General features: G+C 40.7%; 1 protein-coding gene across 1 annotated transcript in view; it reads left to right on the top strand.

The window, feature by feature from the left end:
• Positions 1 to 1,312: 1,312 nt before the first annotated feature.
• Positions 1,313 to 21,315, top strand: part of TRPM3 (transient receptor potential cation channel subfamily M member 3) — a gene marked incomplete at its 5' end in the record, with an annotated part of 420,896 nt that continues 400,893 nt past the window's right edge. Inside the window, one exon of the mRNA XM_079995989.1 lies at positions 1,313 to 1,542. Coding sequence (XP_079852115.1) covers positions 1,519 to 1,542 — 24 coding nt within the window. The remainder of the gene's footprint in view (positions 1,543 to 21,315) is intronic.

Raw genomic sequence — 21,315 nt, 5'->3', positions numbered from 1 at the left:
TGGTGAGGCAGCACCTGCACTTCAGAAGTCCCAGCCCATTGATATTAGGCAGGCAACTTCACTCTACTATCTTTGGTGCCTGCTTAAATAATAATAATAATAATTGCTCTAGCAAGCCTACCCAGGCATGTGAATTTAGTTAAGTATATGGTGGTGGTGGTTGTTTGTTTGTTTTTAAATTACTGGTTTTATTTTGTATTTTAATTTTATAAGCTAAGTTGGTATTAATGCTTGTATTGGTATTTTAAATGAATGTTTTAAATGAATACAAATCACTTACAGATCTTTTATTCTAATAAGTGGTGTATAGATATTGTTAGGGACGCAGGTGGCGCTGTGGGTTAAACCACAGAGCCTAGGGCTTGCTGATCAGAAGGTCGGCAGTTCAAATCCCCACGACAGGGTGAGCTCCCATTGCTCGGTCCCAGCTCCTGCCAACCTAGCACTTTGAAAGCACATCAAAGTGCAAGTAGATAAATAGGTACCACTCCAGCGAGAAGGTAAACGGCGTTTCCGTGCGCTGCTCTGGTTCGCCAGAAGCAGCTTAGTCATGCTAGCCACATGACCCGGAAGCTGTACACCGGCTCCCTCGGCCAATAAAGCGAGATGAGCGCCTCAACCCCAGAGTCGGCCACGACTGGACCTAATGGTCAGGGGTCCCTTTACCTTTACCTAGATATTGTTACACAAGAGTGTTTGATCCTAACACAGCCAGCACTTCTGTTTTCATCAATTCAGAAATAAATTAAAGATACTGTTATATTAATTAAGCACTTTTCAGTGTTCATCAGCTCAGAAATAATGTAATAGCCTGTTAGTGTTAATTCTTCTGACCATTGGTTATATAGTGCCATTCCCTGTGTCAAATGGTACACTTTTATTTCAAGTAACAACTCACTCTGTGGAGAAAAATACATGGCAGTGTGCTAAGGGGAAATTTGTTTCCTTAAGAATCCAGCAAATTTCAACCAACAAAACTGCTCAGTCTACAAACAGATGCAGACCCAAAGGTTTTCTTATGTCTGAAAGCATTTAACACCATTATTAATAATGTGGCGTAGTTCACAGAGCACTTTAAAAGCCAACTGGGATAATTATCACCTAGTTTTAAAAGCAATATAAGCGCACAGATGAGGAAATTGATCAGTTTAACTCAGGTGACAGATGGCAGCCCCCCACTTCCTCATGAATTGATTATCTCCACAGCTGACAAAAACACGAGGGTTTTATTGTAAGAGTCAGCTTAGGCACAGGGTGATTAGGGCTTCATTTCCACATCTGCAGCTCAATAGGCAGCAATGTCAGAGAAGAGCGGCTCAGCCAAAGCCAGTCACTCCAACCTGTGGCAGAAGCAACACGCCAGAAGTCTTAGCACGCTCCTTGCTCCCCTCACCTGCACAGCTGAATGGAGATCTGCTGGCTCAACCTGCACTTTTGCTGTATGTAGACTTCACAGAATGAAGAACAGACAAGTGGATTCGTACTGGTCAAACTGTTAAATAAAGCTCACCTGCCCCAATGAAGAACAAACCAGCCAATTTGGTGAGTCTTGCATTTCTCTGGAAAGTTCTGAAATTAGATTAACATTTATTTAAGGGTTGTCAGATCCAGGGTGGGATGAGACCTCTGGGCCTTTAATAGTGGAGAACAAAGGATTTTAGCAGCATTGACTTTTCCCTTAATTGTAGAGCGATGATTAGAGAAGCTGCACCTGATGCAATTTTGTGTTTGACACAGCTTTTTATGTCACTTATTTTACTACAGCAAACTCCAGGGTTTAAAATAATTTGCAAATGAAATCTGAAATACAGTACAAATTCAAAGCAAATAATTTGGTGAATGATTGTTCAGAAATACTGCCAAGAAATATTAATAGGATGCAATAATAACATGCAGTCAGTTCTGAATCTCGGGGGTTCACCAGATTTCTGGGCATGGGGGAGAAGACAATCCCTTGTGAGTTTTCTAATTCAGTATAGTTCTACCAGGGAATATGATGCAAGTGCAAAAAATACAAATTATAATACATGAGAACAGTTTATTCTGAAATAATCAGTGGACTATATATTATAGTAGCATGTTATTATGTCTCATTCCAGTGTTAGGTCAGTGTATTATATGTTTACTATTTGTTCAGATTCTTCATATATCCATTAGTATATATTAACAAATAATTTCACAAATATATGAAAAAGTATGACATTGTAAGCTATAAAATATCAATTTATCTGCTATATGACTGAATATCACTGTACAATTGCATGCCAATGATATATTGTATTATTTTGGAACAATAGAGTTTACACTGTATTGAAGCTTTCTAGAATTTAAATATTGCCTGTTGGCCTGTTGGCCAGCAACAACAAAAAGCCTGGATTATTTAAAGCTTTTCCTAGAGTTATTTAGAAATGTACCTACACTATTATAGAGCTGGTAAAAATAAGGTCACAATCCAGGGTAAGTTAAGCACTGTTAATTCTAATTGATTCTTAATAGGACAGTTAACCATGTGCTTCATTTTTTCTTTGTTAAGTAAACAGGGTTTTAAAGTGCTTACTTTTGGCAGTTTTTTTGCGCCTTTGGAATTGTATTTTGCAATATTCAGGCAGAATTACTACAGTTCTGAAAACAGTCTCAGTTAACACAGTATTTCATAAGAAAAGTAATATGGCAAATGGCAAATGTTACACTGTAATCTTTCTGGACTTGATGCTTTGTTGCATTTTATTATTACATTGACAATATTTGAGAAAAGTAAGTTTTCTGAACAATTAAAAAATAGGTAAATTTAAAACTTGATATTCCATTAGTTTCTGTTTATGTTATTTTTCCTAGTTTCCTGATCACACAATTTTCGGCAAAACACTTTTTTGGTTTATTTATTTTCTGTGAGTCCAGTGTTTTAAAGTCACCTACTGCAAGAGCAAGTTAGAAAAATATGTTTTAGTTATTTATTTGTGGATTAATAAAATCTGTGGGATAGATGAAACAGAGTCAGATTATTTCACATACATATTAATTTTATACCCGAAAACAACAATTACAAATTGGATCCCACCCCCACCCCCCAATTTTATTTACAATCCTGGCTGCATTTACTGCAATTGGAATATTTTTCTACACTTACTTGATAGCTCATTTAATTGTATTGCAAACCTGAAATGTCAAAACTCTCCAGTAATGCAAGCCTATACATGTCTACTCAGAAATTAGCTCCATTGCAGATTGCAGCTTAATTTTCCTAGCCAATAGACCAACCTTCATCTCCAACTTTGTGGCCTCCAGATATTTTGTAATGAAACTTCCTTAAACCACCATCAGCATGACTGGGAGAGATTCAGAGGGACTGACCTCCTACATAGTTTGGTACATTAAGAGAGTTTGAATTTGTCATGTAGGTTTATTCATTTGTTTGTTTATCTTCCTAATTAGAATTGGAGTTTCCTGTCTTGTATTATGCTCATTGGATAAGTTTGTTTTGGTTCTAAAACTAGACTCAGGTGAATTTGCCTTTAAGTAGTTTACATCAGTACAGATATGTTGCAATTTCAAGTGAAAATAGTAAATGTTATTTGCTTTAGAAGGTTCAAACATGCTTTTTAAAGCACATTTCTTTCTGTTAACTTGGGAAAGTTAATGACTTCATCACCTTTTTGTTCTTTTAATGCAGGCATTTGCAAAATATTTGGTGATTATGAATTCAGCTGTTAGTTGTTAGTGCTGCTTTTGATGACTTGATAAACTCTGCAGCAATTTGTATGTTGTAAACAGAGGATTTAATTTAAAGTTTAAATGAGAAGCAGCCACTAAGAGGATAGTCTGCCAAGCAATAAACACCTGTTTTCCCCACGTCTTCCACAAAGAACTTGAAAATAATGAAAATACAGGAAAATACCTGTAACAACAGAATTGCGTCCTGGTGGGCTTTTCTTAGCCATGCCATGCAATTGACAGTTTTCTTTCTCAAATATCCATTAACAAGACTGTAGAATCTGGATCACCTTGGAAGAAAACATAGCTTGTATTAGGTGATATTTCCATTTATATTTCTTACTAATTAATGAAAACTTTAGCTTTCTGGTACAAACTACACTTAGAAAATCTTCCACTGAAAGTTATAATTACAACACAGTAAACTACATTTACCACAAAAAGCTGTAGGTAAAACTTGCACTAACTGCTTCTCTAGTATGAAGCAGAAGTTGCACAAAGACAATTTCTGACATTAACTGAGCCTTGGTAGTCAGCATCTACAATCAGTAACCTGTAGAAGTATTTGTATATTTCACTAACATACACCAATACTTCACAAATGTAGGTGTTGTTACTAATATTACATTGCAAGCAAACAAATATTGTCAGAGGTAGGCATACCATATCAGAAAAACTGCCTTCCGTTTTTCGGTACAAAAGTTTCAGACTGAGATAGAGAAAAGCACACATTGTGTACAAAGTACATCAGTAGTTTTTGCCAACTTAGCTTTGTTTCATTCTCTCACCTCATCATTCAGACTTTTAGAGACAGACTTTTTGAGCAAAATCCTTTAAGCATGCAAACTTGATCAAGTATTTCAACATAAGTAACAGATTAGCATTGTATTTTTTATCAGGACTAATAGGGAGGATATGCATGGAAACAGGCTTGTAAGAAATGAAACAGGCCTTTCACACACGCAAGGTAGCTATTTGCACATAGGTGATATAGGTGATCGGAGATTTTATCAATGGAACATAGAATCATAGAACTGTAAGGTTGGAAGAGACCATGAGGGTCTAGTCCATGGGTAGGCAAACTAAGGCCCAGGGGCCGCATCCGGCCCAAGCGCCTTCTAAATCTGGCCCGCGGTCGGTCCGGGAATCAGCGTGTTTTTACATGAGTAGAATGTGTCCTTTTATTTAAAATGCATCTCTGGGTTATTTATGGGGCATGGGAATTCGTTCATTTTTTCCCTTCAAAATATAGTCCGGCCCCCCACAAGGTCTGAGGGACAGTGGACCGGCCCCCTGCTGGAAAAGTTTGCTGACCCCTGGTCTAGTCCAATCCCCTGCAATGCAGGAATCTTTTGCCCAAAGAGGTGCTCGAACCCACAGGCCTGAGAATAAGAGTCCCATGATCTACCAACAGAGCTATGCAAGCTACTGTAGCACAGAGAGAAGCTTAGCCAACTGAAAGCTAGAAACCAGGGAATATATTTCACTAGTCAGCTTCTTCCTGTCTCTAGCATTCCAAACCAATGATACTGTGCTCAAAGCCTCCACCCAACATAGACACCTGGGCTGAGAACCTGCTTTTTCTCCTGCTGGCAGGTCCACCCTGTGACAGCTATGTTCTGGGAGCTTCCCATTGTTGGAGGAATGGGAAGGCAACTCTTCCCGATTCCCCCTTTCCCTTACAACCCCAGAAATCTGCTCCAGTGGGTTGGGTGATTCTCCTGAGCATTGTGGGGTAACTGAAGGAGGAAGGATGAATAAGCAAAAATTGCTTTCCCCCTCCCTTCAAGCAACATGGTCATCTGCTGGATCTTGGTCTTGTCCATGAATGGAAGAAGCCCTTCCTTTTGAAGCCTAGTTAGGATCCAAGCTAAAGCCTCTCATTCTGGGGCATTGTACATGCACTCCTTGCACACAGACCACTTCATTACCGTTGCAAATAGCCGAATGCATTTTTTTTAAAGTTCTTTTTTGGGGCGGGGGCAATTCAACACTACTAGGGAGCATACCGTGAAGGATAGAACTTTGATAATAAAGAATAGTGCTTTGTGTTGGCCTATTGATTATAGAAGAATATGCTTGAGAAGCTTTTATCCTGTTGAACAGTGTATGTTCGGCTAACATATTAACTATCTGTTGAACTAAATGAACACAAAGGAAATTTAATACTTTTCTCTAAGCAATAGCCTCATAAAATTATTGTGGTATGTTTCATAGGTGCCCTCTTGCTTGTGTTTGATAGTCAATACTTGCTCTTCCTTTCCTTTGCTGTGTTTGACTGGCCACAGAGTGTTTGCTTGTGTTTGATAGTCAATACTTGCTCTTCCTTTCCTTTGCTGTGTTTGACTGGCCACAGAGTGGCAATGCAGCCTCGAGAGAAGGCGTTACTCCACACCGAAAGCAATGGACTCAAGGTGACTTGCCAAAACTTTTGAAAAGGAATAAAATATCTTATACTTCTTTCCCCTTATGGATAAAGATATCCAAAACAACAAGATACCGCCAATGAGAAATGAAACTGGCAGAGCAACTAAGCACTGCTTACATTGCTGAAGGTACTCCAGACTGTTGATCTACTGCTATGCTGAATTAGAATTTTCATTCTCTAGGTTTTAGAAATGTTTTAATGCATGTACAATGTACAATTGCCATGTTTTGGAGGGTGGCAGGTTCTGTCCTTACAAGTGCATATTCCCTGTAGCTTTTGAAAATACCCCTGTAGATACAGTTGGCCTTGCAAAGAGCTCTGGAGGAGCAGGGCGCCCAGAAGTGTCAAGAGAAAAGCCTACTATCATGATGGTGCCCCCCCCCATATATATTCATTGCCTGAAAAGGATTGTTTCTTTCTTTCTTGGACTGCCAGAGGGAGTCTGCACTTTCATTCTGCAAATGGAAGGGTTCCTCCCAGTTATGGAAGGAAATGAAGAACTCCAGCAGATGCTCCCACTAGTATAAGAGGGAAAGGTCATTACTACTAAATTGAATTTAGGGGGCAGCGGGGACTGGACAACAGACTTGCAAAAGGCAAGACAGACAAAGGAAGGGGCGAGGAGACATAGACGAGGGAGATCAGTTCAGGCCAGGGTGATCTTTCTTGTGTTCTTGCTCCAGTAGTGGTGGGTGTAGCCAGTGCATGGGGTACCTTTCTGCAGCCCCAGGGCAACCAGCCATGGAAGCAGAGTTCTTCCTGGCAGGGAGGGGATAGGGAAGCAAACTCTCTGCAGCTGCTCAATGATGGATGATGAACCTCCCAGGAGAAAAGGAGTCCAGCATTTGGGTGGCCTTTGGCACCCTGGCTGATGGCAGAAAGAGGGCAAGCTTCTGTTGCCCTTCAGCTCTGGAAACTATGGCAATGGTCAGTTGGACCCAAGTGTTTTTTCTGCCAAGCAGACTAACTGGTGATTGCTGACATGGCTGTTTCTAGATTCCCAGTATATCGCTGAATATTAATCTACTAATTAAAGTTCTTTAAACAGGTGCTAAGCTAGGGCACCTAGTACCATTCTGTAATGCCAGTACATGAAATTGTTTCCTCCAGATGGTCAGGCGAGTGAATGTCTTTCTGCAAGGATTCCCTCTTGAGATCCTGCTTAGCCCTCTTTAGTTGCAATACTCATTTAAATAATTCTGCATTTTGCACAGAAACTGGGTTAAACGCTATTATGTGATTTGCTAATTACACTTCCTTTGCACTTTCTGCAGCCTAACATTTATATCAGGTCAGAAACAACAGGTCTCAAATTGCTCAAAATGTTCATTTTAGCCATGAAGATTCCACTGGCAGATGTTAACATGGTATATAAGTGGTTAAATGAAAACTGAGTGGCGTATATCTACATACAATATTTTGGGAAATAAACATGGTAGAATAATGAGATTTTTCATTATCCCCCATTCCTGGTATCCTGATTCTTAATTTGTTTTTAAAATATTTGCTTGTTGATTTTGGTGGAGAGTTTATTTGTGCCACTCTTTCTTTGTTGGTGCTGACCTTGAAAGCCCTAAACGGCCTCAAAGGCTCAGTAGACCTGAAGGAGCGTCTCCACCCCCATCGTTCAGCCCGGACACTGAGGTCCAGCTCTGAGGGCCTTCTGGCGGTTCCCTCATTGCGAGAAGCAAAGTTACAGGGAACCAGGCAGAGGGCCTTCTCGGTAGTTGCACCCGCCTTGTGGAACGCCCTTCCATCAGATGTCAAGGAAACATACAACTATCTTAATTTTAAAAGACATCTGAAGGCAGCCTTGTTTAGGGGAGTTTTTAATGTGTGATGTTTTATTCTGTTTTTAATCTGTTGCCAGCAGCCCAGAGTGGCTGGGGAAACCCAGCCGGATGGGCAGGGTATAAATAATAAATTAGTATTATTATTATTGCTTCTTGTGATTTCTATCCAATGTTCTTCATGCTTAGAGGAAACCCATTGAAATTAATAACATGTCTAATGTAGGTCCAATTAATTTGAATGGGTTGCCTCCGAGTATAACTTAGTTGAATACAACCCAATATTTATCCATCATCATGGTCAAATTTTCCATCATTCCTTTCCCTCCATTATGTCAACTGGCGACTGTACTTTTCCTTTAAAAGCAAAAAACCCAACTCTCCTTCAGCTGATAACAAGGGGATTTCATTCTGCAGTTTCCCTACTCTTGGCTTGCTTAGATAACTATAATTCTCTGAACTCCCTGTTGTGTTTCTCAAGAAGCACAATCATGTAGCAATAATTAGACACTGCAGAGCTTATCCTCATAGGTACAGAAGGGTGGGTTCCTGGCCACCACAGGTCACTTTTGCAGCCATGAAAAACACCAACTGAATCTTGGTCCAATAAAAGCACAGGAAAGTTATCAATCTTATTCCAAAGTTCAGAAGTGACAGACATGGAATAAGAACAGAAAAACAATGCAAAAGCCTTTACAAATAGAAGTTGACATGACAGTAAATGCTAAGAATTTAAAGGGGAATAAAACTCTATTTTTTCTTTTGCTCCTGACCATACTTGATATCGTTTATATATTTACAGGTTTGAGGTCAGACTCAGCATTTTGTTATGGACGGTCCAAGGCAATTTCTTGTAGCCTCTTTACCAGATAATACTATGCAAGATAGTACTCTAGAATATTAATTAAATAATCTAAAGGCTTATGTCCATTGAGAATAGACTAGTGAGGTTCATTCATTCATACATATTGTCACACACCACCCCCAATCTCCGCAGCAGTGCGAGATTCCAGAGAGCTCAAGGTTTGAGTTTCCTTTTACAAAGGAGGTGCAGCAGGGACTGTGGTGTCTGTGTGATATATTTGCCCATATATACAACCTGTGCCTGCCATGGAGGGGTTCAGAGCATCAGCATTCCAAGAGGGCCCTGCTCCTCCCATGAGCTCAGCAGCGCCCTTCCCTGCAGCTTAGCCCAGCTTCCTCTAAGTCCAAACTCTCTGCTCTCTCATCTCAGCCCTTTATCTGCAGAGGGAGCAAAAGCCCCATTCATGTGCATATCACATGGTTCCGTTGAGAATAATTATTGGTTTTCAATTACAATCCAATAATAGCCTCATTATAACAATAGCAATTTATAATACAATTATGAATACCAATCATTCAAATTCCAAATTATATAATTTAGATAAGGTGACCCCCCATGTGCTAGAATTGATGGCTTGATTATTTGCTTTATTTCTGCATTCCAAAATCTTATTAATTTCCATTACATTCCAGTCATAATAATTCCTTATACAATAACTGCAATATTATTAATAATTTCTATTTGTGTTGACACATTAAATTATTTATAAAACTGCAACTGAGGAACTCAAACTATACTCTTGTTCTTCCTGTGTGTGGCAATTATTCTGTCTGATGTTTCTTCCTGTCCTTGTAAGATGTTATGTCTTTCTTTCCCTCAGTTGCTGCTTTTCTCCACCATGCCTTGGGCAAAGCTGATATCCCATTGTTGTTCCAGAAATTTCTCCATTGCTCCATCCTGTGCTCCATCCCGTGCTGCAAAAAATCACTCTGTCCCAACAACTAACATGTTTTCACCATTTCCCCTCTCAGCCTGGGAAGAAGAGTGGTCTGTCAAACTGCAGATGACTCAGTAATGAACCTTATCAGTTCCTTGGCAAGTTCACACTCCTTTTATTCTTCTGTCCAACTGAAGATATATGAGCAATTATACTTTCAATTAAATTAAATTCCTAGTGCTCTTAGTGTTATTCAGTTCATTCCGTAAATAATAAAGGATGGGGAAGAGTCAGCTTTATTTTTCATCATAAACCTTTTGCAAAATAAAGCTTCCCTCCTTTTTTCCTTTTTTTTTACACGCACAGTTCTGTTTAATGTTACATTCCATATCTATAATCCAATTTCTTCCGTCCTTGCTTGTACAAATATAATTACTTGAACTAACATTCAGAGGAGGGTTGCCGAATCATAAATGTAGAGAATAAAACTTTAAATTAAGAAACCATAGGCTCCCCTCCCCCACCATCTTTTGCACCGAATGAAATCTTAACTTAAATTCAAACCTTAAAGTCCTTGCAGTTGTTTGTTCTGCAGTTTATGATCTCATCTCTTCTAGCGCGCACCTGTACTTTAGTCCAATTAAGCTCTAATTAACAGGAGAACCTCTGCTTCTTAATGGCGGCGTTGGAGGGTTTTCTCCAGGTGAAGTGTTTCGCACTCAGCACCTCGCTGCCTCCTGCAATCCATGCCTGAATGAGAGCCAGGTACCAAGACGAACTGTGAGTGAAGCCTGTTCCCCCCTGTCCCTGGGGAAAACTTGCAAGGATAATTACCCTCAGTCATCCTTGTTTTTTCTTCACCAATGATCACCGCCGTCATGTTGGCTGCCACCATTAAGGCAGAGTGGAACCGGAAGCCATCACATGGTTCCTTTGATCCTGTGTTGTGCTAATGCAGGCTTCCTCAACCTAGGCCCTCCAGATGTTTTGAGGCTACAATTCCCATCATCCCTGACCACTGGTCCTGCTAGCTAGGGATGATGGGAGTTGTAGGCCAAAAACATCTGGAGGGCTGAGGTTGAGGAAGCCTGTGCTAATGGTTCATTACCCCACAGACCAACAACTCCAAGGGAATTAGCCTGGGTTAATTAGTTTTTTAAAACACATGCTAATTTTCTAGGCGTAAGAGTTATCTGATACAGAACTCAATAAGTTTACTCAGCTGCATCAATTCTTTCACACATGCTAATTCCAGAGAATTAACAGCATCTAGCACACAGCTCAAACACACACCTGGGTCTTGCATCCATTTTAACACGCAGGATCTGGCATCCAGTTTAACACTCGGGGCTTAATTAAATCCTGCCACTCACTGGACATAATTAAATTCTAAGATGCAGATATACTGAAGGATTTGAGAAGACTATTCATGTACTCAACTACAGCTATAAGGATGCTGCTTGCCCAGAGATGGAAACAGGAGGAAATGCCAACAAAAGTGGATTGGCAGATGAAATTATTAGAGTATGCAGAGATGGCAAGACTGACAGGGAAAATCAGAAATGAGGAAGATCAAAACTTCAGTAGGGAATGGGACAAATACAGACTGTATGTAAAAGAACACTGTAATCACTTGAGTTGTTTGGCAAGCTTTTAGTAACTCTTGCAATGCTAGAAACACTTTGAATACTTTGGAGGACCGTAATGTGGAAAAACTATAATATGCAGTTGATTTAGATATATAAAGGACCCACGGAGGGGAGGAGGGAAGTCCTAAGATTCGGAAGAATCTTGTTTGATTTTAAAATTTAAATGTAGTAAATGTGAGATTTATTTTGTAAAATCAATAAAAATTCTAACATGTACTGAGTTCAGAAATTAAAATCTTGCCCCAGTTTTACACACACACCAAACCCACAGAAGTCTGACCTCCATAAACAGATAACATTATCTAATAGTACCTAATATATGCATCAAAGCAGCGCTAAGCAATGTTTACTTTGACGCTGTTATTCCTTTATATGGAGTGCAAAGGGTCAATTAGATAATAATAATAATAATTTATTATTTATACCGCACCCATTTGACTGGATCTCCCCAGCCACTCTGGGCGGCTTCCAACCAAATATCAAAAACAATACAGATTGAAGAAAGGGGTGCCCCCAGGTACTCGATTCAGCCCTGCCTATGATCCCTCTCTCTCACCATCCTGCCCCCAACACCAATCAATTTTCCTTGATGAAAAAGCTGGAAAAAGATGAGCTCTCGGCAAAGGATTTACAGCATAGGCAGTTTCTGAGAAAGGGACTGCTGGTGTCACAGAGGTGCTCTTGCAATACTTCAAAAAATGTTGTACAATGTTGATGTAATGGCTTGGGTCTCTCCCACACACGTAGAATCATAGAATCATAGAGTTGGAAGAGACCACAAGGGCCATCGAGTCCAACCCCCTACCAAGCAGGAAACACCATCAGAGCACTCGTGACATATGGTTGTCAAGCCTCTGCTTAAAGACTTCCAAAGAAGGAGACTCCACCACACTCCTTGGCAGCAAATTCCACTGTCAAACAGCTCTTACTGTCAGGAAGTTCTTCCTAATGTTTAGGTGGAATCTTTTTTCTTGTAGTTTGGAACCATTGCTCCGTGTGCGCTTCTCTGGAGCAGCAGAAAACAACCTTTCTCCCTCCTCTATGTGACATCCTTTTATATATTTGAACATGGCTATCATATCACCCCTTAACCTCCTCTTCTCCAGGCTAAACATGCCCAGCTCCCTTAGCTGTTCCTCATAAGGCATCGTTTCCAGGCCTTTGACCATTTTGGTTGCCCTCCTCTGGACACGTTCCAGTTTGTCAGTGTCCTTCTTGAACTGTGGTGCCCAGAACTGGACACAGTACTCCAGGTGAGGTCTGACCAGAGCAGACTACAGTGGCACTATTACTTCCCTTGATCTAGATGCAATACTCCTATTGATGCAGCCCAGAATTGCATTGGCTTTTTTAGCTGCCGCGTCACACTGTTGGCTCATGTCAAGTTTGTGGTCAACCAAGACTCCTAGATCCTTTTCACATGTACTGCTCTCAAGCCAGGTGTCACCCATCTTGTATTTGTGCCTCTCATTTTTTTTGCCCAAGTGCAATACTTCACATTTCTCCCTATTAAAATTCATCTTGTTTGTTTTGGCCCAGTTCTCTAATCTGTCAAGGTCGTTTTGAAGTGTGATCCTGTCCTCTGGGGTGTTAGCCACCCCTCCCAGTTTGGTGTCATCTGCAAATTTGATCAGGATGCCCTTGAGTCCATCATCCAAGTTGTTGATAAAGATGTTGAATAAGACCGGGCCCACGACAGAACCCTGTGGCACCCCACTAGTCACTCTTCTCCAGGATGAAGAGGAACCATTGATGAGCACCCTTTGGGTTCGGTCAGTCAGCCAGTTACAAATCCACTGAGTGGTAGCATAGTCAAGTCCGCATTTTACCAGCTTCTTTACAAGAATATCATGGGGCACCTTGTCAAATGCCTTGCTGAAATCAAGGTAGGCTACATCCACTGCGTTCCCTTCATCTACCAGGCTTGTAATTCTGTCAAAAAACGAGATCAGGTTAGTCTGACACGACTTATTTTTCAGAAATCCATGCTGACTATTGGTGATCACAGTATTCCTTTCTAGGTGCTCACAAACTGTTTGCTTAATGATCTGCTCCAGAATCTTCCCTGGTATTGATGTCAGACTGACTGGGCGGTAATTATTTGGGTCCTCTCTTTTCCCCTTTTTGAAAATAGGGACAACATTTGCCCTCCTCCAGTCTGCCAGGACTTCGCCTGTTCTCCAGGAATTCTCAAAGATGACTGCCAGTGGTTCTGAGATCACATCTGCCAGTTCTTTTAATACTCTTGGATGCAGTTCATCTGGCCCTGGAGACTTGAATACATCTAAACTAGCCAAGTATTCTTGTACTATCTCCTTAGTTATTCTGGGCTGTGTTTCCTCTGCTGAATCATTTGCTCCAAATTCTTCAGGTCGGGCATTGTTTTCTTTATCGGAGAAGACTGAGGCAAAGAAGGCATTGAGGAGTTCAGCCCTTTCTGTGTCCCCTGTTTGCATTTCACCATCTTCTCCTCTGAGTGACCCCACTGTTTCTTTGTTCTTCCTTTTGCTACGAACATACCCATCAAAGCCTTTTTTGTTGCTTTTAACCTCTCTAGCAAGCCTGAGTTCATTCTGTGCTTTAGCTTTTCTGACTTTGTGTCTACACGTGCTGGCTATTTGTTTGAATTCCTCTTTGGTGGTTTCCCCCCTTTTCCATTTTTTGTACACATCCTTTTTTAATCTTAACTCAGTTAAAAGTTCTTTAGTATTACTGTCCATGGGATCTCACCCAGCACTTCCCTAAGTTTTATGAAGTCGGCTTTCTTAAAGTCAAGAAATTGAGTCCTAGTATGCTTGGCTGCTCCTTTCCGCTGTATAGTAAACTTCAGAAGAGCATGATCACTCGCGCCTAATGATCCTTCCACTTCTACCCCACTAACCAGGTCATCAACATTGGTTAGGACCAGATGTAAAATGGCTGTTCCTCTTGTTGCTTCTCCCACTTTCTGGACAATGAAGTTGTCTGCAAGGCCAGTGAGGAATCTATTTGACCTTATGCTCTTGGCTGAGTTTGACATCCAGCAAATATCCGGGTAATTGAAGTCCCCCATTACTACTATCTCCCTTCCTTTTGCATGCTTGGCCATCTGTTCCAGGAAGGCATCATCTATGTCCTCCGTTTGGCTTGGGGATCTATAGTAAACTCCCACAATGAGGTCCCTGTTATTCATCTCTCCCTTAATTTTGACCCAAATTCTCTCACTTTGGCTTTGAGGTTCTAAATCTTGGATCTCTTCACAGGTATATACATCCCTGACATATAACGCCACTCCTCCTCCTTTCTTGTCTGGTCTGTTTCTCTGAAATAGTTTGTAACCCTCCATTATTACATTCCAGTCGTGGGACTTATCCCACCAGGTTTCAGTGATGCCTATTATGTCATATTTAGTTTGCTGTACCAAGAGCTCAAGCTCATCTTGTTTATTACCCATGCTTTGCGCATTAGTGTACAGACATTGAAGTCCATTAATCATTCCCCCGTGTCTCTTATTTAAGGATTTTTTTCCTCCCACCACTAGGTCTGCGTGCTGTTTGCTCCATTTGGTTTATGACATTTGGATGATCATGTTCATCAATTGATAGACTCCTACCTTCAGGAGCACTGTCTTCCTCCCCCACATTAGTCAGTTTAAAGCCCTCCTGATGAGGTTTCTGAGATTTTTGGCAAAAACATTCCTCCCAACCGTTGTGAGGTGCAGCCCATCACTTGCCAGAAGTCCATCTTCAAGAAACTGCAGTCCGTGATCTAAGAATCCAAACCGTTCCTGTTTACACCATTTGCGAAGCCAGCTGTTCACTTCCACTATTTTTCCCTCTCTCCCTGGGCCATGTCGTTCAACTGGGAGGACAGATGAGATGACAATTTGTGCATTTAATTGCTTCAATTTCCTGCCCAGAGCCTCGTAGTCTCTTTTGATCTTCTGGAGGCTATTGCTTGCAGTGTCATTGGTTCCCACATGAACCAAGAGGAAGGGGTATTTGTCAGTGGGTTTTATGATTCCTTGTAGTCATTCAGTTACATCTTGGATCTTAGCACCGGGGAGACAGCACACGTGGGATGACTCTGGCAGTTAATTATTTCAGATTTATTAGTCAAAGCAAAAGGTCAGCTAATCTCCATTATCCTCAGAAAGCACAGTTGCTGGAACTGAGCGCCGCCCTTGCCCCCCAACAGGAAACCCCCACCTTCTCTTCCTGTCCTTTTCACACTTCTTGGCCAGTCTTGTGAGCTACGAGATTTTGGAGAGAGCACTCCCTGTATTCCTGTGTCTGTGTCACTGTCTGAGCCAGGCACGGACAAACTCCGGCCCTCCAGATGTTTGGGACTACAATTCCCATCACCCCTGACCACTGGTCCTGTTAGCTAGGGATCATGGGAATTGTAGTCCCAAACATCTGGAGGGCCGGAGTTTGCCTGTGCCTGATCTGAGAGGACAAGTTCCATTCTTTCACTTCACTCTGGCTCTCTCTTTCATTTTCCCTGTGTCCAGAGATCAGGTTGTGGCTGCTCCCTGCTGCCTCTCCCTCCCCTCTGCATTCCCCTCTTACCTGCTCTCTCTCTATGCCTGTGTTCTCATTCCCTGTCAGTGGAGGAACGGAGCTGACAGTAGAGCATGGTGAGTCCACAATAAAACACAAATGCAAAATGAATACATAACACATGTAATTACCTAAAAGTATACACAGTAGAACTGTGTAAGTACTAAGAATGTACACCAGAGCATTGTAATTATGAAGAAGGAATGTTATATAATAAGACTAGATGTTCTTTAGCTGTCAAGGTTAAAAGTATTTACTAAAGAAACCACAGAGCCTAGGGCTTGCCAATCAGAAGGTCAGTGGTTCAAATGCCTGTGACGGGGTGAGCTCCCGTTGCTCGGTCCCTGCTCCTGCCAACCTAGCAGTTCGAAAGCACGTCAAAGTACAAGTAGATAAATAGGTACCGCTCCGGCGGGAAGGGAAACGGCATTTCTGTGCGCTGCTCTGGTTCGCCAGAAGCTGCTTAGTCATGCTGGCCACATGACCTGGAAAGCGAAATGAGCGCCGCAACCCCAGAGTCATCCGCGACTGGACCTAACGGTCAGGGGTCTCTTTACCTTCTTTACCTGAAGAAACAAATGTGCTTCTCTTCATGAAGTGACGAATTAAAACACCATGGGCAGGCCAGCTCTTTCAAAGTAGTGAAATCTTTAAATACACAAACAGTAAGTCTATAAAGTTTTGGCACTATTTGTCTCTCAGTCTACAACAGATTCAATAAATAGTGGTTATTCAGTAGTCATTGCAAGCAATCATTCAGGTCATCTGTATTTCCAAATATTTGCATGAATTTTATTTCTGCTTTAGTTAGAAAGGGGGGAGGTCTTGAAATTATGAAACATTATGTTTTTTTTAAAAAAAATATTTCAGTGAGCAGATAACCTGCAATAAATTACATTGTGAACTTCACAATAATTTGTATGCGCTTCCTGGGAGAATAAATTCTGCATGGGCTCATGTTGTCTCCCAAAGCCTCTGATTCACTAAGGAGGTTTCAAATTCCATTTTCTTCCATTTGCAGCCCCCTCAGGAGCTCTTTCCTTTGTCCTCTTCTTATTGACTTTCCAGAGTTGTTATTTGTCATGTATAGTATTGAGCACTTTCATCTTCCTTCATACAGCTATGATCTTATTTTCCTGATAAAAAATTTAAATCACAAAATACAGATTACTCTCATCACTTCATTGTAACAGTAATCATTAAACAATAACAGCGACTGTTAAACTACTTGCGACTAAAAATACTTCTGCAGAAAACCCACATGCTGTACCTCAAGACTCAGGCATGAATTGTGTAGGTACATTTATTTTTAATTACAGGCTGGCATTAATGTGGCATGTGATAATGTTGGCTTTGTTAAACCTTTGTTACAGAGAGCAGATACAAAGACTTCGTAGACAAGCATTTTTAAATATGCACATCTTTGAAAGGTTTCACTTTCTTTTTCTGATTTTCTGTTGACATGTCAAAATTTCCATGACGGGGAAAATTAAGTCTATGGAGATATTTTAAATGTTTGCATAGCGGTTCTCCATAGGTCATATTATATACTTACGTTTCACAGTGCTATCTGCAGAGGATTCTGGTTATGGGCCTCATTAAATTAAGTCTTACTCAGAGTAGGCTCATTAAAATAAATGAGCCCAAGTTAATCATGTCCATTACATTCAATAGGTCTACACTGGGTAGAACTAGTTTTGAATAGCACCTCATGTGTACTCTCCATATATCTTGTCTGAATGACTTGGCCATTCACATTCAATATAATTACTCCACTATAGGTTTTAATTTATGTGGCATCATTAGCCATCAAGCTGAACTAGTCTTCCTCAACCTGATACCCTCCATATGTTTTGGACTACAACTCACATCAGTCACAGCCAGCATGATGAATGCTCAGAGATAGGATCAGTTCCCCCAGTGGTGCAGAGGACAGAAATAGTCACTTGGAAGGGGAATTGTTGTTGCTTAGGGCAAGGTGATGGCGAAGGGCTGTGCAGATGCCCCAGCAGGAGTTCGGGTTTGGCTCTACTGCCGCACTCACACAGCCCTGACCTCTCCGCTACTCCTGGCTAGGGATGATGGGACTTGTAAATTGCAGGCCACAAGGTTGCATGAGTTATGAAAGAGTCTAGCCTCCTTCTGGGCAAGCACCTTCTTCAACTCTTCTCATGTGCAGCCAAGAGGAGAAGTTCAGAAGCTTCCAGTTCCACTTTAGGTTAACCACAGTTTCTCTTTTCATCCAGACTGACAAACCGTGGTTGACATTAACTATGGTAGCTTCTCCTCCAACCTATGAGCTGCTATAGGAGGACAGATTTGCTTCCCTTACAGCTAGCCATGGACAAATCTGTCAGTTTTAGTTTCTCTCCATTTCCCAGTTCTCCAGTTCTCCATATTTCTGTATCAGTTTGCAAATGTTTCTTTTGTTCTCAAGAAAATTTGTCAGCATTTTAAGGCATTTCCCCCCGATATACACATTTTGCCTGATATACACGTTTTTAAAGCAATTTCCCATAATATAATGCATTTTATATGTTAATTTCCCCTAATATATGCATATTTATGCACACTTTCCCCTAATATATTTATGTTTCTAAGTACACATTTAGCAATAAATGTAGCTTGATAGTGATGACATAAGCTACTGGTGAAATACAAACAAAGAAACAAATAGTTGCCAGGTTTATTGCAGGTTTCTGAAATTGGCCCTAACAAGTAACTATAATGGAGGGAACTTTCTATAACTCATCCATTTCACAACCCACAACCTCCTTAGTGATAATATAAGTGCAGATATGTTACCTTTTGTTATACCTTATACTATACCTCTGTAGCATTGTCCTATGTATGTACTTTATGATATCAAGAACAAATTTATTTTAAAAAAGATATTGCCACCAGCTTGGGGAAATCAAGAGTATATTGTCTCTCAGCTGTTCATATCATGGACATCTAGACCTGCGGGGTGGGGGGGAATAACAAATGAGAAAATAGAAGCTACTACAGATTCTTAGTGCCCTGTATGTTTTAATTAGTGTTTAATATTCCTGTCAAAAGACACTAACTGAAGCATAATGAAGCCAAATAGTATCTATAGGCCCCATCTCCATGAAAACAAGTTTTACTGTTTAAAATTATAAACTGGATAGGCTGAGAGACATTGAATTTTGGTAAGGGAAAATGTTAACTTCTTAAATTGATTGACTTAGGCTCTTCACTTACAAGTTGGAACTTTCTCAGTGATTAATACTGCAAAAAGAAGCCTATTTTAATCAGAAACTTTTCAATGGCAGAATGCAGACGTTCAAGTGATTTGAAGAAATGAGAAACTTTAATAGCTGCAGCCATTCTGGGTCTGTTTACTCCCTTTTCCTATTCAGTCCTTCTAGCAGTGGATCTGTGTCCATCGCCGCCGCCTACTGGTTTGCTCTTGCCTCTTCTATTTTTGTGTCACTGGCTTCTTTTTCCATTCCATGCTCATTTTCAGCTTATTTGGTGCTTTCAAATAATTGCATTCTCTTACTTCTCTTCTGCCTCTTAATGCTGCATGTTTTCTTCAGTCTTCAGATATTCCCAGAAAGGTTTCCAAACCTTGAATAAATCCTTCTGCCCGTTGCTTCTGTTTTTTAACTTTATAGCCCCATCATTACTTTGGGACCCCCTACAATTTTTTTCCCCGCAGGGCTAAAATTCTCAGAGTAGTTTAACAGCTGCTTTTACTGTGGGAATCATAGCTCCATGAGTGGAATTGTGGTGGGGTGGAGGTGTCTCAGCAGCCTTAAACAACTGCAGCTCCCAGGAGTTTTGGGGAAAATCATGACTCTTTGAAGTGAGACAATATTGCATTACAGTGGTACCTCAGGTTACAGACGCTTCAGGTTACAGACGCTTCAGGTTACAGACTCCGCTAACCCAGAAATAGTGCTTCAGGTTAAGAACTTTGCTTCAGGATGAGAACAGAAATCGTGCTCCGGTGGCGCGGCGGCAGAGGGAGGCCCCATTAGCTAAAGTGGTGCTTCAAGTTAAGAACAGTTTCAGGTTAAGAACGGACCTCCGGAACGAATTAAGTACTTAACCCGAGGTACCACTGTCCATGTACAGTGCAGACGCAGCCTAATGGAGAAAGAGGGACCTCACATCTAATCCCTTGTGCAGGACATGCATAGAATTTGCTGCTTGCTCTGGGATGGTCCCTGCGTTTTGTAGTTTCTGAAAAAGATATTTTTAAAAACAAGTGCTGCTTATTCGAGTTGAATATTTTCTTGCTATTGTTTCACCAGCACCTGTTTAAGGCATAAATAAAAAGGTGCTTCCACAAAGTTATCCACTGATTATCTCCACATGGGAGTTGTTGGTACCCAGTATAGTAATATAGCACATTGTTTTTGTACATATTGCAAGAGTGACCTTAAACGACATGCTGCAAGATTCCTTGCTGGTATATAGGTAAGGCGCCAAGGCTATGGAAGTTTATTTGGGTACAAATCCCATTAAATGCAGAAAGAGTTCTTCCTTCAAGGAAACAAGCATGCACAGAATCAGGCTGCAGGTTCAATTTTTCATTTTTTAAAAAAAATTATAAATTTCATACATGCGTAGTAAATGTAACCACCCACTAAATAACCTGATCACTATATTCTTTGTCTTTATTGATGTCACACATTATAAAATTGGCTGTATACAATTTTTTTTTGTTCTATACAGCAAAGCAAAGCAGCAGCAAGTTATATATAGTTTAAATTACTACCTACCTACCTACCTACATAGATGGTTTGATGTTCTATAGACAACTAGATAAACATCTTATGTAGGCAAGTTTATTATTATGAACAAATACTACTGAGCAGGAAGGAGATTGGAACAATAATACCATTTTGCCCTCCAAGTAAATGCATGTATATGAAGCAGCCATTTGTTTCCATAACCTAATTTGTATTCAGATCTTATTTTTTCTAATATTACATGGGCGTCAGATTATTTTTGGACATCTGAAGTTATGTGTAGCATACTACATTGTATAGGGGAGGGCTGGAACACTCATATTAATTTGTCTCCTAAAATGATTTATTTGTATATGTGCAACCATCTGTACTCTTGATCCTATTTGTATTCTGCCTTTCTAAACTAATATTATATGGTCATCAGATTATTTGGGGATATCTGAAACATACTTCCCACTTGCTATTTTGTGAGTAATCAGAAGCTAAGCATTGTTGTTGTTTAGTCATTTAGTCATGTCCGACTCTTCATGACCCCATGGACCAGAGCATGCCAGGCACTCCTGTCTTCCACTGCCTCCTGCAGTTTGGTCACACTCATGTTCGTAGCTTCAAGAACACTGTCCAGCCATCTCGTCCTCTGTCGTCCCCTTCTCCTTGTGCGCCTGATCTTTCCCAACATCAGGATCTTTTCCAGGGAGTCTTCTCTTCTCATGAGGTAGCCAAAGTCTTG

Source organism: Podarcis cretensis (genome assembly GCF_951804945.1).
Source record: "Podarcis cretensis genome assembly, chromosome: 11".
Classification (NCBI taxonomy): domain Eukaryota; kingdom Metazoa; phylum Chordata; class Lepidosauria; order Squamata; family Lacertidae; genus Podarcis; species Podarcis cretensis.
This window is presented reverse-complemented; position numbering and strand designations above follow the sequence as displayed.